The 18,075-nt window shown below is 42.5% G+C and overlaps 2 protein-coding genes across 2 annotated transcripts in view; both read right to left on the reverse strand.

Annotated features, from left to right (window-relative positions):
• kdm6ba (lysine (K)-specific demethylase 6B, a) overlaps positions 1–4,379 on the reverse strand; it is a 56,074-nt gene extending 51,695 nt beyond the window's left edge. The window contains exons 1-2 of the mRNA XM_078795838.1: positions 3,795–4,379; positions 3,187–3,292 (exon numbers count right to left, since the gene is read on the reverse strand). The gene's annotated coding sequence lies outside the window, so the exon portion shown is untranslated. The remainder of the gene's footprint in view (positions 1–3,186; positions 3,293–3,794) is intronic.
• A 391-nt stretch (positions 4,380–4,770) lies between these two features.
• Positions 4,771–18,075, reverse strand: part of dnah2 (dynein, axonemal, heavy chain 2) — a 34,183-nt gene continuing 20,878 nt past the window's right edge. The window contains exons 60-86 of the mRNA XM_078789151.1: positions 17,884–18,000; positions 17,667–17,808; positions 17,402–17,571; positions 17,201–17,317; positions 16,147–16,311; positions 15,958–16,080; positions 15,738–15,886; positions 15,594–15,660; positions 14,970–15,120; positions 14,736–14,884; positions 14,494–14,627; positions 14,269–14,413; positions 13,976–14,175; positions 13,781–13,907; positions 13,511–13,697; positions 12,855–13,003; positions 12,606–12,789; positions 12,336–12,526; positions 12,047–12,238; positions 11,309–11,493; positions 10,828–11,062; positions 10,400–10,548; positions 10,178–10,292; positions 8,913–9,089; positions 8,367–8,441; positions 8,135–8,285; positions 4,771–7,719 (exon numbers count right to left, since the gene is read on the reverse strand). Of these exons, the coding sequence (XP_078645277.1) occupies positions 7,565–7,719; positions 8,135–8,285; positions 8,367–8,441; positions 8,913–9,089; positions 10,178–10,292; positions 10,400–10,548; positions 10,828–11,062; positions 11,309–11,493; positions 12,047–12,238; positions 12,336–12,526; positions 12,606–12,789; positions 12,855–13,003; positions 13,511–13,697; positions 13,781–13,907; positions 13,976–14,175; positions 14,269–14,413; positions 14,494–14,627; positions 14,736–14,884; positions 14,970–15,120; positions 15,594–15,660; positions 15,738–15,886; positions 15,958–16,080; positions 16,147–16,311; positions 17,201–17,317; positions 17,402–17,571; positions 17,667–17,808; positions 17,884–18,000 (4,101 nt within the window). The 3' untranslated portion in view covers positions 4,771–7,564. The remainder of the gene's footprint in view (positions 7,720–8,134; positions 8,286–8,366; positions 8,442–8,912; positions 9,090–10,177; positions 10,293–10,399; positions 10,549–10,827; positions 11,063–11,308; positions 11,494–12,046; positions 12,239–12,335; positions 12,527–12,605; positions 12,790–12,854; positions 13,004–13,510; positions 13,698–13,780; positions 13,908–13,975; positions 14,176–14,268; positions 14,414–14,493; positions 14,628–14,735; positions 14,885–14,969; positions 15,121–15,593; positions 15,661–15,737; positions 15,887–15,957; positions 16,081–16,146; positions 16,312–17,200; positions 17,318–17,401; positions 17,572–17,666; positions 17,809–17,883; positions 18,001–18,075) is intronic.

Consider the following 18,075-nt stretch of genomic DNA (forward strand, 5'->3'; position numbering starts at 1 on the left):
GCCCGTGTTATTATTATGACGATGACTATCAATATTATTGTTATGTTATTATTGTGCCTAAAATAATAAAACCCTGTTGTTGGCGATCGAGTCTAATGCATGTTACTAGTGACACCTAGTGGCCATTGTGTTACAGTTCTTTTATTGTTTTAAACTGTATTGTAGTTTGAACATTTTTATGCTTAGACTTACTTTAGGCCAAGGACATGTAAGAGTTGCTTCCATTAATATAGGCTAATAATAATAGGCTGCATAGGCCAAAAATAATAAAACTGGCTACATGAACTAAAATAAAAACATACATAAGGACCTCATTCAAAAGATACGCTTTGAATGATGTGTAGCATTCCAAACTGTTCACTCGGTGTCAGTAATGTTACTGTAAATGTTTGTGACACAGACAACCACCAGAACAAGATGCTTTTACAGCAAGTTTGAATGATCTCACCATAATTCCCCTAGAATAATTTCCTATAAAAACCCAGGGTACTGTTGCTGCAGTAACCCACAACAAGCTAAAATTCAACTCTGAACCCCCCAACGTCTCTTCCTGTACGCCCCCACTCAACTCCTCTAGGGAACACATTTATAGCAACACACACCAGTGGCTTACGTATTTACACTAATGAGTGTAAACATGCCAATGGAGGTGTTATATCATGTCTAGAGAGCTCTAATAATGTTAAAAAAAACATATTTAGAAGTCGTAGAGAGGTTTTCTATGCACGATAAATGAGGGATTGCTGTTGCTCCTATACATGAAGCGAGAGGGTGCTAAGCTAAAAGCTAACATCTAAACAAATCGTATTTAAAGCCTTTAAAGAAAAGGATCCTTCTCGTCTCGCTCTACGTCCTCACAGCTCCTCTTCTCCTCTCGTTGGCCTCTCACACAAAAGGCTGAGGTGCTGGGGAGGGAGCGATCGAGGGGGAGGGAGGCACAAAAGAGTCTTGCCCGGGGGGAGAGGGAGGGCAATGGGGGTAGACACACAGGTCAAAGGGGGGGGTAGACTGGGGCGTGAAGCATGCTGGGGGGATTGAAACCTGAGAGGCAGAAAGCCAAGAGAGAGGCCCTATCCACACAGGAACACACCAGGGATATTTTTTTTTTTTTTTGCTGGATGGAAAAAAAATGGCATCCACACTGTGTCAGATTAGTAAATAGCCACATTCAGACAGGATGTTTTCACTGAACGCATACCTACCTTAATACTTATACCGTACTTTGTTTCTACTCTGCACATGACAAATAATCTTAAATATTCTTCAAGAATGAAAAATGAATGAATGAACTAGACCGCTTCCAAGGCCAAACAAAACACCAACCTCCTGCATTTCTAGTCAGCCTACCAGAAGAGGCGTGTTGTGCGTCTTCCACATAGCTAACGCCGTCAGCCTCACCCTACACACAGGATCACACCGCCCCCTGAGAGCACTGCCATGACAACACACAAAGCCAACACCCTCTCCTGCAGGCAAAGTTATATAAGCCTCCGGGCGGAGGAGCTTCATTCTCAAATGCTATCCTTTCCTGAATTGTTGTTCTTTTGCAATGTTTCCTGGTTCGTTATTCTGTACGAACATGTGCCAAGACGCCCTCACAAAACAGCCGGAGGTGGATGATGTCAAACATGCCTCTCCTCTCTGTGGATGATGATGATGATGACAGGGGCTGGAGGGGGACGAACAAGAGGAGGAAGGTGCCTAACTCCCCTGTGAGTCCTCTTCCTCACCCACTGCTTCCTGCCATCCACACACACACACATACGTACATACACACATACCATCCTGACTCAGCTCTCTAAACTACCTCTTCAGAGTACTGACAACATAGCAACATAACTTTTTAAATAAAGCAATGGCCCATATTTCCAAAATATATATGCATTTACATCAAATTTGATGGGAGTTATTTACAAATGTATCATTGCACCTGAAAGCTTCTTGGGCCCGGTTCAGACCCCTGTTTTAAACCATTCTCCCTACAATCTAACCAAAAACTGTTTCTGTGACAATCCTTTTGTATCAAACACTAGCATAGTACATTGCTATGAGTTATTTCTTGGGTTTCTCACCTTCTTCATCAAAGCTCTGGCACTTTTGTTGCAGGCGTATTTAATTAAACAAATATATTTTTTTAGCAATAATGTTCAAATCCCACAACAATCAGGGCTTATGAAAACCAAGGTTCCACTGTATTCATTTAAAATGTTGTACTATTATTCTACATGATATTATAAGGTTAGTGTGTTTTTAAGTTGTCCCTGGTTTAATTTTTTATGCCACTCCTAAATATTAGTAAGTATGAGAACTTGACAATGTCAGCCATAGAGTTTAGGGAACTAAAGTATGTGAATGTGTCGACACCTAGTGGACATGTGTTGTATTCAACATAGCTTATAATGTATACTACTGTATACATGTACTACTGTTCATAGTACGCAAAAACAAACGCAATTTTTTTTGCTGCCATTTTTCATAAGCTGAACTCAAACTTTTTTGTGTATCCCTCACAAATATTGAAGCGTAATTTGTCTAAATCTGTGTTGGTAAACATCCATTGTTCATAGTTCTTCCACCTCACAGGTGTAGCATATCAAGACGCTGATTAGACAGCTAGCTAGTTTAGTTAGCTACAATTCAACGCCACTCCAGTTTTAACTTTGTGAGAGTGGGAAAGGAAATATACACATTATCCAAGCTGTATACATTGTATCCAAGAATCGTTTTTTTAGTATTACCCCTTGAAAATGTATCTTTAAGGAAATGTGAGGGGTGTATTAGCCGTCCCTCGGTTCTAGTTGTTGTTATTTGGCTCCATACCCGGCCGCAATAAATGAATTTCAATGTTAATACAACTTCGTGGTTAGGGCATAGAAAACCCATTTATTTTCTAAATACAGTTTTAACACGATTAAAGCCTCGCAAACATGAAATAGCATGCCAATAGTCACCTTTACGGTCCTGTTATTCATTGTTGACAACACATTGCGCAACTCTTATGCTGCAGCGACTCGAGTCGGCCGCTAGCTAGCTAGCTAGCTAGCTAACCAGTTAGCCTGAAATTTATTTCGTCTAATGCCGAAAAATCATCAAACACACTCGTTTTGTTGTACTACCACGTATTGGTTAGATAAATAGTCAAGTTTCAAAGTGTTATAAAAAAAAAATGTTGAGCGTTCAACTCACCAATGTGGTGCCGGTGTGCCCTCTCGCGGTGCTGGTGATGAAGTGCAGGCGGAAGAGGGGTGGAGACAAGACTTCATCCAGAGGAAAGAAAATTCAAATCCTCTTCCTGGAAAAAAAAAGCAGACAACCCGCCACAACTTAATCACATGACAAATGGGAGACAAACTACGACACTCCTCCTCACACAACGAGCGCGTATGTAATCCAAAAAAACCACCATTACCCCACCAACACCACCACCTCCCCGCTAAAATTGTGCAACACTGCGCCAGTTCGCAGCGTGGGCACGACTCTGCGGATTGATTTATTAAAACGGTGATTGCGACATCTCAGCTTCTGTGAAAACAGAATTTAGGGGAGAAAACACCATCCATACATTCAAGTGTGTAAAACTTGTCCGCGTAGTGTTCACGAGCACTGCAAAAAATCAGACATGATGGATGTTCATAAATATGATTCACAAAGGAGAGTTTGTGTCCAAAAAAGGCCTGCAACAATACACAGCGTGTTTTTTTTGTGTGTGTGTGACTGTCTTACAGTAGCTGCAGCCTGTTATTGTGTGCTTCATGTTCAATGTTGCCTTGCAGGTACTATTTCATATTTCTTACCTTCGCATCATCTTCCATAAAACATCTGCCAATGGATCCTCCTCGTCGTTTTTAATGGGAAAAGCTGCATCTGCTCTCCTCTGACGCAAAAACGAATACATTTCCCTAAAAAAAAAGACCCATCACTCCCACTGCACATCCATGACGCCTTGAGGTGCAAACATGCGAAGACAGGCAGTGGAGGTGTTGGCCCATGGGCAAGGCATGATCACTTCTCCTCCTCCGTTACGAGACACCATCTGGTGGAAAAATCGCCTGATACATTAAGGATCCGAGGTTGAAGGGACTACCGGAACCCTCTGATCCGATCCGATCCGCTCCACAACACATTCCATACAGGAAAAAAGGTCCACGCAGGCACTCCGCAGAAGAAACTGCGCAGTTTTAATTCCGATGACACGCAGAGGCTCTTTTCCCGTGTGTGTGTGCCCGCTGAAGGGCCCTTTGCTTTCCTTTCCTTTCCTCCTCGTCCCTCCCTTCCTATCCTTTCTTTCTTCCCTTCACATGCAGGTTTATTTTCGGTGAAAGAGTCTTGGACATTGACTGCCCCGCCTCCATAGTCACATACTGCAAAAAAAAAAAAAACAGCCCAACTGTCGTTATGCAGAAGTGGACGTCAGATTAAGAGTAACTCCAGGAATGAAAAGTTGGAGAGGACATGGCAGAGTGCTGATGTTTCCCTAAAAGAGGCAACTGTTGCAGTCAAATGAAAAACTAAGGCCACCCCAGTTATCACCACCCCATTGAATACATTGTTTGGATTTTTTTCAAAAGTAACACAGTATACCCAAACGGTTTACATAAGAGATATCCAAAGTGTGGCTTGTTTTTTATTGGCCCACATCATATTGTAGAAATAATTCAGTAAAACTAACACAAAAAATTGAAAAATAGAAAAATAAAGCAAAATATAATGTAATGTTACATACAGCCACAGCATGTCTGAAATGAGTCAAAAAACCTCCTCTCATTCAGTGTGGAAGTGGTATATTTTTGTCTCCTTACTTTGTCCTTTTTCTCAACTCAGTTAGAAACATTTTAAGTTCCGAATCAGTACAACGGAGAGGCTAACTATTGCTATGCTATGTTCTTGCAGTGATCCCGTAACCAGAGCAAAGCGGTGTAAACAAAGGAGTGTAAAGGTGACTACATGGGTGTTATTTCATATACACAGGGGCTCTGATAATGTTAAAAACATTTTCTAGAACGTAAAACAGGTTTTCTGTGCTATAAGTGTGAAATTATTCCACTCATGAATACTGAATCATACTTTGCAGCAATTCACTTTAGGTGAATTCAGGTCTCCGGCTAGCATCAAGCTGCAGCGCAAGGTGGACTGGTGCAGAGCATAAGATGCAGTCAGCTGCACCATTTGCTGGTATCGACCATGCTGCTCAATCTGTGGTGCTGGTAAGCAGAACCATCAGGGCCCCACATCATGGACACCACATTCTTGAGCTTATGCTACTCGTACCAAAACAACCATTCCAAAAACAACAAAGTCATACTGGAGTGGTAACTTTCATCATTCTGTTATGTTTTGCTCTTGGAGCATGTTGTGCTGCCCCAGGATTCCAGGACATTTTGCAGTGAAAAGAGTCTTTTATTAAGGAAAAAAGCGAGGCTTGCGAAGTATGACATGACTCACAAGCATATGAGTCAAAAATACAAAAATACAAAAATACAGGAACTGACTAAGGAGCCCATTTTGGGAAACATGGGATCATTGTGGAAGGTGATGAAGAAAAAAAAAAAACGCAAACACGGCCAAAACAAGAGAAAATAAATACTGGCATTCAAACTAATGCTCACCAGAAAACAGTCAAAAGTCCATGAAAAAACAAGTTGAAAGTCAAGCACCAACCAACCAACAATTAACCAGCAACTAGCAAAAGCGACTACACTAAAATAGTAGCGATTACACATCAGCACCATGTGCGTGCATAGCATCCACAAACCAAAGTAAAGGCACCGCCAAAGTCCCAAACAAGAAAATAAACTGCCAAAATAAGAGCTGTAAACATGGAATTCACATGAAAACTAAACAAAGTCCAGCCTTTTACACAGAACGTTTGAACTGCTTTCTGTAAGCTTTAAGATTTGTTACTTGAAAATTTCATTTTGAAGCTCATTTCTATGAAAGAGGTCTGCTCTAAGATTGGAGTCAAATCCTACTTGCGCCTTTACGATGCAAAAGGAACCTTTTTGACTTTTCCCTAGGTTGTATCTGAGCTGGTAAAAATTCCACCACAAAAAAACCTCCTAAAAGTGTATGTAACCTTGAAGACATGCTGATTTGTACGTGGGGGTTTCATCTGACAGTATACATGTCATATACACAGTCCAGTTTGTTCTGGAACATTGTACCGGACTAGTAATATACAGTTACACTAGTTGGGCAAAAGTCTCACCAGACTTGACCAGCTTGACCAACTTTTTTTTTTGTGCTGGTTGCCTCATTATGTCAAACTTTTTGTTGCTTTTTTCTGGTAACTATTTATTTGTAAAAAAAAAATTCTCGTACCTTTTTTTGTCGTGGAAAATGTTTTTTTGGCCATTTATTTGTGGTGACTATTTATTTGTACATTTTTGTCTCAGACCTTTTTATTTGTAGATTTTCTTCAATACATTTTATCTGTATTTTTTTGGAAATATTTTTCTGGTTTTGTTTTTTCTGGTAACTTTTTGGTCTTTTTTCTGCTAATTTTTTATTGTCTTGGAATTTTTTTTGTTATTGTTTTTCTAGTAACTATTTATTTGTATATTTTTTTTTACCTTTTTACCTTTTTTTATTGTGGAAAATGTTTTTTTGGCCATTAATTCCTGGTAACTATTTATTTGTACATTTTTTTCTGGTACCTTTTTATTTGTAAATTTTCTTCAATACATTTTATCTATATTTTTTGGAAATATTGTACTGGTTTTGTTTTTTCTGGTAACTTTTTGGTGTTTTTTTTCTGCAGGAGCTATTTATTTGTAATTTTTTTCTGGTACCTTTTTTTTTGTGGAAAATGTTTTTTGGGCCAAGTCTTCATTTTTGTCTTGTTTAGCACTGTGAACACTTTGAGGACGGTCCATGCTTGGATGGCTTTGGTGTAGAAGAATGGGGCTGGCCCCCCCACTACTTATCGCCATGAGCAAATTTTCCTTCTCAATGAAAGCAATGTGCATTCCTGTCTTGGAATATTCCTTTTTCCATTCCCATCTCACAACAAACTCTAGCAAAAATAATTCCCACAGCATCTTCTCTCCTCTCCATCTTCTTTCAAGCCATATGTTTATGTTACAAGGCAGCCTGAAGGACAAGCTTATTTTAATGTGAATTCCGCTCCTCTTCCATCTCCCACCCACCAACAAGGAGACCACCAGTGTCTCCACACAGAATGAGCCAGCTCCGATAAAGAGCCTCTTAAAGCCGGAGGAAGTCTGGTGGGCTTTTCAGGGGGCAATCCTTAAGTCTGAATACGACCTTGAACTCCCCTCCCGTTTCCCCCACATTCTCATTACGGGATCATTCTTCCTCGCAACTCACTTGTTTTCTTTTCTCTCTCCCTGGCTAACAGGGAAGTCCAGGGTTTGAGAGATTGCGTCTTTTCTGCAAGGCTTCATTAAAATTCATTTGTTTGAATAGGTTCACTCCTTCTGCTTCTGTCCTTTTTTCTGTTCTCTCAGTTTGCACAGGAATTTGCACGATTGCTGCATGCTGTGGTTTGAGTTTGTGAGGGAATAATTAAAAATAAAAACATGTAGAACGCCGCCATGGGAGTATGTTAGCTGTCCAGGCTCATGAGGAGAGCTGCTCCCCTCTTGATCCAGTGATCCGGGTTCACGGCTCCGGATTTTAGCTCCACGGCGATCACAAACGAGGCTCTGCCTGCCCCACCCGATCGCACGGGAAAGTAGTAGCAAGGACACAGGTAAATGTCTGCAAAGACCAATAGAAAGAAATGCAAAGTTCATTCATTCATTTTCTACTGCTTTTTCTTCACAAGGGTCGCGGGGGTGCTGGAGCCTATCTCAGCTGTCTTTTGGGCGAGAGGCGGGGTACACCCTGGACTGGTCGCCAGCCAATCACAGGGCACATATAGACAAACAACCATTCACACTCACATTCATACCTATGGACAATTTGGAGTCACCAATTAACCTAGCATGTTTTTGGAATGTGGGAGGAAACCGGAGTACCCGCAAAAAAACCCACGCACACACAAGGAGAACATGCAAACTCCACACAGAGTGGGGAATCGAACCCAGGTCTCCTAGCTGTGTGGCCTAACCACGTGAGAGTGAATATCAATCACAAAGATTACGAAAAAAAAAAGCCAAAACATGGCCCTCACTCTTGGCCATCTTCTTGCGGTTTTCCACTGGCTTGAAGTTGATAGCTGGAATGGGACACACCATCTGCATGGGCTCAGCCTCCACCAGGCACAAGCCCTTCTTGTCCCAGGCGGCCCCCTCCAGGTGCAAACCTCGCACATACACTCCATCCTGGAGGCAACCGATTAGAAATATAAATATTAGTAAGCAAACAAATGGTAATGTGTGGTGAGAAAGACAGAAAGACGTCACCTTGGGTGGGTTCTGGATGTGGCTGTCATCTACACTGGACACTGTAAAGTCCCAGGACAGTGTGTCAACTGATACCTGCAGATAGGGAAAGTACTTGTGGTTTTTACTGTACTAATACATGATAAATGCCTCGGAATAACCGCCAAGTCTCCTATAGTCGCGGGTGTTTGGTCGACAATAGCAAATAACCACCAGTGTCTCTCTTTACAGCTACGTAATAAAACGTTGGCTGTGGCTGTAGGCAAGCTCCTGATGTAGTTTTTTTTAACCCCACAGCATGGCAATAGGTGGCGGTACTTACATACAGTAAGTATCGTGATTGGTCAGCAACAAAGGGCTTTATCGAGCTCGGCATGGGCTTCAAAATTTTGGTTACACTACTTGGCTGTGGGTGTGAAAGTCATGCGTGTTCCACTTGCCGTACCGATAACAATAAACTTTAATGCTGGTTCAGCAGTTTGTATCTTACCGCTATTACAGCATTGGTTCTGTTGTACAGCCTCTCTGCAATTATTGCTAGCTTCATATTACGGTACCTTGGCTCACCTTGTGTTGCCGAGCAGATGACTGCAGCACAGCGGTGAGGAATCCATTGGGGAAGGTGAAGCCTGACAGCCAGAACAGGTTGGGGGGCTGTGCCTGATCTGCCCAGCGTGCAAACTGAAGGACTCGCTGGCAGAGGTCACGGGTCCACGCCGCCAAGGGCTTGAGCGAGGGGTACGCCTGGTGGACCCAGACAGAGCACAGTCACTTTTAATCAACTTTGTTTTTAGCTAGTGTTGCAGCCTGCAGGGTGCACATGAAAGAACAAGTAGAACTGTCTAAGCTGTTATTGCAAAAAGTGAAAGAGAAGAGAAAGACAATGAAGACGACTTGAAAAGCAGGTTTTCAGTGCAGCAAGTGGTCAGTTAAACAGAGGAGCTCCGCTGGAGGTAGCACAGCTAATACCTGTCACTGCTCCTATAAAATGGCCCAGCAATAATAAGCCTTTGGCTGGCACTCAATAAGCTCATGGTCTTTTTTTTTTGCAAAGAAGGGCAGGCCTTGAAAGCTTTAGTCTGCTTATTACACTACACTCAAAAAAATAAATGTTTAGCCTCAACAAAAAAAAAATCAACGCAACAATTTCCATTAGTCTTTCTTAGTTATGACAACTTAATTTGAAATTGCTTTGAACCAACAAACAATATTGCATTGTACAAATTAGCTTTTCCTCTTCACTCAAAGCTCATTTTAAGTAATGCTTACTGAATAATTGTTGTCATAGGGACAATTTTTTAAGTTCGTAACTCAAAAAAATATCTTAAGTCAACTGACTTAATCATTTTATTCTAAGTAGTTTAATTTGTTGTCTACTTAATTATAATAACAATGCACACAGCTTTTTAAGTAGCAGTAACTTTACATATATATATATATGTGTGTGTATATTATGTTACCAAGCTAATTTTATTAAGTCATGGCAACTTGAATTTTGTTTTAAGCTTACCAACAATAAAATTTGAGTGTATATGACATGCTAAATTAAGTTCATGTAATAGCCAACATTATTATTTGAACATAACCTAAAAAATAAAGTTAGCAACTTGGAAAGTTTATCTAAATCAATTAATTACATTTTTTACATTGCATTTATGTATTAAATCAAGTGGTGTCAACAGATACTCGGAATTACTTTTTAGAGTGTACGATTAAGTCCACAGATGTCGGCTGTGTTGCATCATTTACAGCCATTTGGTTTAGTGGGTAAAAGACATGTTTCATAACAGCTTTAAGGACAGAAATACAATATAAAAGATGAAAATGTTAACCTTCTCCCACAATGGTGGAACCCGGGCGTCGTACATGCAGTTGAAGGTCTCCTCCAAGCTCGATGACATTACCACCAAGCCTTTGATTCCCTTCTCCAGCTCCACTAAGGACGATCTAAAACACAAGCATTCATCATGCTAATCTTACCCGGTTAAGTTATGCACATTTCGCATAGAAGATGGTTTTGCTGAAAATAACATGATTTAGCAAGGGGATCATACATGATAGTTTCCAGCAGGGAGTTGTATCTCTGGATCTCTTGCAGCAGGACCACATCCAGCGGTGTAGGATCCAGAAAAAGCGCGCTGGTGCCCTCGTAGTCAATCAAAGCCGGGATCGTCTGCCTCACATCTGCTAACAGATCCAGCACCTAGAGACAGTACAGATGAAATCATACACAGTTGAAAATGATGATGAATTTGAGACATAGGAGAGTGCAGGAGAACAATAATTTATGTAACCAAGTAACGGGGAACAGTGCTGGCCCATGAAGGAGTACATTCTGCATCACATTACACTGATAAGCATCTCTCAGTGTTGCATAACCAAATAATGGGTGTCTCTCTTTTACAAGACAAGGATTGTCCTTATGGATCTTACTACAAGTATAGCTGTAACAATTTTACCCAAAAAGTGTCCCTCACCACACCTTGTCCTCACGACTTGGTCCAGAACCCGCTGTGCTGGCGCTGGTCACTTGGGGCTGTAGGGACAGAAGTGTGTCAAACAGGGATCTGGTTTCTGCGATCTGGCTGGCGATGTCAGCATTGGGGTGCTGGCCAAACAAGTCAGGGTGCTCTGTGGCTGGCAGCATGTTGATGAAGTCCTTGTAGGAGGACAGGGGCCCATCGTGGGGGATGTAATAGGAGGATAAAGTTGACAACCTAAGACGAGAATTGAGATATGTTTGTGTTTTGACAGCATATTGTTGCACTGCAACACCATTAAGGAAGTGTCAGACACTTTCTGTCCACATGGTGGTGCCGGCATGCTGAAAAATGTGAGTGAGATTTTCACCATGAACTGGTTGGAGGTTGTCCAGTGCATGACAATGCAACTGATACACAATCTTGACATGGCCTGTATGGCTGTACTGTTTACAGGATAGAACAATTGTCTGTGCCTCTTACTTAAAATTATGCTCGGTGACAGCTGCCTCGCAAAAGTAGTCGTTGATGTATGTGGTGAGAAGTCGTCTGTCCCAGTCATCAGTCACATGACCGCCATAGTTCACCTCCGCAATGAGATATTTGAGGGCATCCCAGGGTATGTTGTCATACTCGTTGAGGTACAGACTGAGCAGATTCTCGCTTACCTGCGGGAGAAAATGTGATCTTATAGAATAGACTTCTACACCACTATGTACATCTGTGTAATACTTGCTTTTATAGTCAGTATAGTTACTTCAGACCCCGTTCACTCTGCAATATCTGATCAACCTCCATGTGCAATATTAAGGGCTCTAAACACAATATGCTAAGTTCTATGTGAAGTAATTCCATAATGCCTCATATTAACTCTCTAACAAGATCTCAGTGTATAGACTGGTCATATATCTCATCTCGTTTCATATTATCTACATACTGTATTGTATATAACTCTGGGAAAACTGTTAATTTTGTTAATACTTGGGTTGTTTATATTGTTTATTTTTCTATATTGTGTATTTTGTGTATTTTTTACTGCTTCTGACTCTGTACTCTTGCTGCTGTGCAATACAAATTTCCCCACTGAGGGACGAATAAAGGCATATCTTAATCTTAATCTTGATCTTAACAGCTTGAATTAGATAAGGGTGTGCATAGAGCACAGCATGGTTCCACTGGCAACCATTTCCTTCATGGATAACCCCCATCAACATTCGCTACCTCAAAGTCTGAATTGTTGAATCCATAGATAATGTTCCAGCCAAGCTGCAGGAACTTCTTCCTTTCCAGCAGGATGCTGTGAAAAAAGCAAAGGGAGAAGAGCAGCTTCCTGTAGAAGACCGGTTTGGAGCAGCGGGTGAACTGAGCCTCGGTCACCAGGTGGTAGAGACGCTTCATGTTGGCTTTCACTCCCTGAGGACGAGAACGAGGAGGGACATGAGACATGTATGCATTGGTATACTGTATGTCCATCCATATTGTGGCGATAACACAATGCTCAAGGTTCTACCTTTGGAGGCTCTGTAGTCATCTTGATGCCCGCCTGCAGGATGTTGATGGGAAAATCGGGATGTGGCGAAGAGCTCAGCCACAGTCGGAAGTCTGTGTGGGGCTTTTCCACCTCCAACTGCTCCACCAGCTTGTCCAGCTCAGGCATCCAGGAGAGTGAGAGGTGGCAATTGGCAAGAAAGACCCAGTGACCTGCATGGGGCAGACAAATAGGCACCAGAGGTGATTTGTCAATGATAAACTCCAGGATGTTGATATTAATACTAGTTACCTTTCTGTACACCCTCTTGGATCATTCTCTTGGCAATGGGAGCCTGGCCCTGACCCAGGGAGAGCGCGTGGAAGAGTCTACTCATACCCGATGTCTCGGCCAGCTGCAGCAGTGCTCCTGTGGGGTCCACCCCAGGAGACAAGACAAAGACCAGAGGACTCCTGCACGTGGATTCGTCTACGACCTGGTATGAAGACATGTTTGGGGTCAGCACTGAGTGACTGAAGAAGTCAAATACGGCGTACTCACAGCCCTCATGTCAAGAACGGGTGGCTCCACAAAGCGAGGCCCCAGGTTGTTGACGATGAAGGTGGTGGCGCAGAATAAGACGCGGTCTGGCCGCAGAGAACGGACTATGAGCATCCTCTGGAGCTCATTGCAGTTGTTCTCCCAGTCTCCTATAGGGGGACGACAACATGGCTTCACCAAGGCAGTTTGGGAAGAAAAATAAGAAGACACAAACAAGAACCCAGGAAAGTCATATTGTGTGTAGGTCAGAAGGTCAATAATTACCTGTAAAAGTAGACATACTGAGCATTCTATAGTTCAGATCATGAATTTCATTGTCGATAGGTAATTTTATGCAAATTAAGGGATTTGTTGTTGCAAAGAGATGGAAGGCTAATCCTTCCACAAGCGTTCTTTGTAAGATTTGCAATGGGTTAACAAGCTTGTTGTGAGTTTTTTCATAACTTTTTTCATATGATTGGCTCCTGTCAAATAAAGAGCTGCCTGGTCCTCATTGACTAGTGAGCGCCACAATATACCATTTTATGACATTTAGGACATTTGCAGCTCATAGTTAGTTTATATATGTACAAATGTGTTTTTCCTCTCTAAATTTAATGAGTGCAGCTTAAACACTGTATCTTATACACCGAAAACAACATATGCCGTACACCAACCTGGTAGTGGAGCTTTCTCTGGCTCTGCACTGGTGAACCAAAGCTTCCAGTCCCGGGGTTGTTTTTCAAACGAGGGCATGATGCCATGGAAGTTGGGCAGCTTGTCCAGTTCTGTGATGTTGTCCCAGGTGGAATCCACGAGCCAATTACTGCACGGGTTCTCCATTTGATCCCTCTTATCAAGAACCTGGAAACATCAATACAGTAGTTGCGGATCATCGTAGAGGTATTTTGATGAATCACTCATACACTTGAAATGGCTTCTCTTACAATTCCACCACGGAGGAAGAAACTGTACTCGGCCATGTTGAGTGTGCCAGAAACCTCAAGGATTTTGGCGCACATCTGGAAGCTGAAGAGGAGCTTGTGCATCTCAAACAGACCCCGGCATGCATACCTGTACAAAAGAAAGTATTTTAATGGTGATGAAAAATGGTGACCTTACCTCCTGGCTGAATTACTTACTTGTACACCGCATATGTATGGAAGTCGTTGAGGTTGATAATCCTTTCCTCCAGCTTTAGACTGCTCTTGCTCTTCTCAATGCTGAGGTTGAACAGGTTGATGTAGGCATCCAGTGAGAACTGGTACATGGGATCAATGCGACCCATGTCGTTGAGAATGAAGAAGAGGATGGAGGCCCGCTGAGCACATGCACGATAGGCCTGTCAAAGTAAAAAAATGCAATTAATTTTTTTAATCACAAAAACGTACAGAAAGTGATAGATTAGCACAGTAAGCTTGCTTTTGCGCCAGACCTCTCGAGCGGTGTCAATCTTGATTTCAGTCACTTCGCTGGTCTCCAGCTGCTCTGAAACCTCTGAGGCTGTCACTTTGGACGTCTGCAAGGTGTTCACCAGCTGCACGTCATCCAGCAGAGAGCCACTCGCCTCATTCAGCAGTCTGGTAGAGGAAAAGGGCACGTGTAATTGACGCCATTCACTTTTTGCTTTGGAAGTGTGGGAAAAATCAAATGTATTCACCTGAGGATCTCATCTTCCAACTCCTGTAGGCTCCTCTTTCCTGAAGCAATGCTCATCACTAGATTGTCCTTTTGCTCTTCCAGGTCTGGACGTTCCTTACGCACCACGATACCAAGGAGTTGGGCTTCCAGACCCTGCCAGCACGCACATTATTCACAGAGAAATTAAAGAAATTAATGATAACAGTAACATGGGAAGAAGTCTTCCAAACCTAACAAAAAATATAAACAAAAAACTCGAACCTGCTCCTTGACAGCAAAGTTGACAATGGTGGTCTTTGTAGAAATCTCTGGCGTGTAGTGGGGATTGGACAGTTTGGTGGTGATATAGAAACGGAATTCTGGACTATATTCCACCTCCTTGTCACCCAACTTCAACAATAGCCTACCACCTGGGAAGCAAACCAAAGTCAAGCACTTCAAACTTTAACTTCCACTTGAACAATGACCATCACATAGGAAATATGCGCATCTGACCAATTCGTGTCAGGGACTTGTTGAGAACTGGGTTGAGGGACGGGTCCAAGTCTTCCTGGACGTTCTGCAGCAAGACAGGATTTCCAAACTGGACGGCATTCTCCACTATAAGCAAGTAATCTGGCATCTGGAAGTCGATGAGTTTCAGACCCTGCACGTATTCACACAGAAGTACATAAGCCATTGACTAATATTTACATTTTTTTGATGATCTGAAACATTTAAGTGTGACAAACATGTGAAAAAAAACAAAATAAGGTATGGGGCAAACACTTTAACACTTTAATCGCTGTACTGTTCATTCATTAATTTTCTACCGCTTGGGGGTGCTGGAGCCTATCCCAGCTGGATACACACCCTGGACTGATCGCCAGCCAATCACAGCACATATAGACAAACAACCATCCACACTTACATTCATACCTATGGACAATTTGGAGTCGCCAATTAACCTAGCATGTTTTTGGAATGTGGGAAGAAACCCGGAGAAAACCCACGCATGCACAGGGAGAAAATGCAAACTCCACACAGAGTTGGCCGAGGTTGGAATCGAACTCAGGTCTCCCAGCAGTACCGTACATACAGTAAAAAATACATATATACTATTTCTGGTGCATGACTTACTCGTTTCAGCTCCATTTTCTTGATCCACTTCTGAGCTTGACCTTGGGGGTCCACCATTAGTGGCCATCTTGACCAGAACAACACAATTTCAATGTTTTGTTTTTCAAATGATCATTCACACCACACGTGTGTATGTTTCCTGACCGGTTGCCACGGGTGACAATAACGCCATTCTCTGTGGAGAAAGCATCAGAGGGCAGGCCTTGAATATTCCAGTCCCTCACTACTGTCGGGTTTGAGAGAAAAGTGGAAAAACTGAATCCTGGTGTACACGGGATTTCCTGATGCTGGACCTGAGGAGAGGGCATTGAAATACTGCATGACAATTGAACACTCAATCGTGCAGACAGTATGTAGTTCTCACTTCTCTCATCCAGATTTCCAGCAGCTCCACTCTATAGTTGGACAGGAAGGGGCCCATATAGGACAGAAAAGATGCTGCAAGCAAACAGTCTCCAACCAGGTAACCCATGTTCTCTTCAAGACCCTGACACATACATTGACACTCCCTTACACCTTAAAAATATCATATAAAGAAATCTAGCACACTTACCTTGACGGTCTGCTGCCAGCGGACCCCTTCCCCAGCCAGTCCTTTCACAAGTTTGTCAGCTCGGTCCAGTTTCACCTCCATATCATCCGATCTCCTCTTCAACTCTTCCTTGGTAGCCACTTTTTCGGCGTATTGTTTGTTCAACATTGCCAATTTGTCCCCCACCTGTGTACAAACAATTCTCATCACCAACCATATCAGCTATTATCACATACTACAGTATTAATTGGCCCTGTACCCTGGAAACCGCCTGTGAATGATACGGGGAAAAGGCCGAAATGATACTGTGTCAAAGCCCAGGGCAGTGATACTGATAAAATATAGAGTTTAACCATGTCCAGTATCAGCCCCCGTAGCTGTCCACTCTGGTATCGTGCCCGTGAAACAACCAATCAGAGAACAACGCACAAGCGTGAACACACACAGTGTTTGTTTTGCTGCCGTCTGTGCTCTGTCAACATGTCAGCGGATGACACTCCCGGCGAAAGACAAATAGGGAAAATAGCAAACAGAATATTAGAAATGGAACGTTTTATCACCATTAATGAGGAGGACACTCTTGAAATGATCGAAAAAAATAAAAATGCAAATACAAGTCGGAAAACCAAGAGCGATCTCAAACTTTTTTCTGAATGGCTCATCAACTGCAAGAACGAATGAAGACTGGTAGAAAGTATTCCCCCGCCTGAGTTAGACAAATACGTGTCTATGTTTATTTTATCAATCAGAAAAAGAAAATGGGGATGAATACGAGCCTGATTATTGTTGAATATTTTTTGCAATTATTGTGTTTACACTTTTTAGATATAATACATGTAATAAACTGAACATTTTCTGGAAACAAAATGGTCTTTTGATTAAATAGTACGTGATAAGCTCATGATTAAATAGTATGTGATAATAAGATCATCACATGGTTTGTCTGGTATCAGGCCCAGTATCAGGCCAAGTACTGACACTTGGGGGCATGATACTGGGCCTGATACCAGACAAACCATGTGATAACCTATAATTCTCATTTATATTTGTCCCAGTGTATCTCATGGGAAGGTACCTCCTTTAGTTTGTTCTCAGACTCTTGTAGTTCTGCCTGCTTCTCTGCAAGTTGGGCCGTGGCAGCGTTCAGCAGATCCCGCTTTGGCTCCACCACTCTGAAGACACACCCATACACCTGCAACAACGCCACACATGTCTGCTTGTAGTTCTGTCCCATAGTGGTGTTGTTGTTGTGATGGTTCATGGTTAAAAGTCATACCTCCATGGCTCTGACCCACATGCAGAGGGACTTTGCAGCCAGAGACACTTTGCCAATGGTTTCTGGCTGGAAGTCGGGCTGTCTGCAGTAGTTACCGATCCTCTTCAACACACGGTCTGAGATGTTGTCCTTGTCGAAATTGATCAGGGTTTTGATGAAGTTGGCCTCACCTGCCACAAACACAGAGAGTGAGACAGGCTGACCAGCGATTTTGCTTGTTTTAAGGTACATACTGAAAAGAGCAGTGCTGCTTTTCCTTTCCTACCCAGCTGTCTCTTAGCTTCTGCCCAGGTGGGCTCTTTGTTCAGAAGAGTCATGACTGCCTGCATCACCTTCTCCACCAGAGCAGGAGGACGACCATAGGACTTGATCTCTGTCATGTCCTTCTTATTCAGAGACTCAAGAGCCTTTGCGGTGGAAAAATTCACAGTTGATGGACATAATTGAATAGTGGACGGATAAGACAAGCAGGTCAGCTATACCTTGGTGGCTTCATCTAGAGCTGGCAGGGCTTCATCCAGCTCTCTCAGTGCATTCTCTGCCAGTGCCTTGCATTGCATCTCTTCCGCTGCAATTTTTTCTTTCTTGGCGCTTACCGTCTAACACACGGAAAGATAAAGACTTACACGACCATGACGATTAACCATGAAGATTAACCATGAAGATTGAAAGAG

Source organism: Doryrhamphus excisus, linkage group LG2, assembly GCF_037039965.1.
Source record: "Doryrhamphus excisus strain RoL-2023G ecotype Guam linkage group LG2, RoL_Dexc_Guam_v1.1, whole genome shotgun sequence".
Classification (NCBI taxonomy): Eukaryota; Metazoa; Chordata; class Actinopteri; order Syngnathiformes; family Syngnathidae; genus Doryrhamphus; species Doryrhamphus excisus.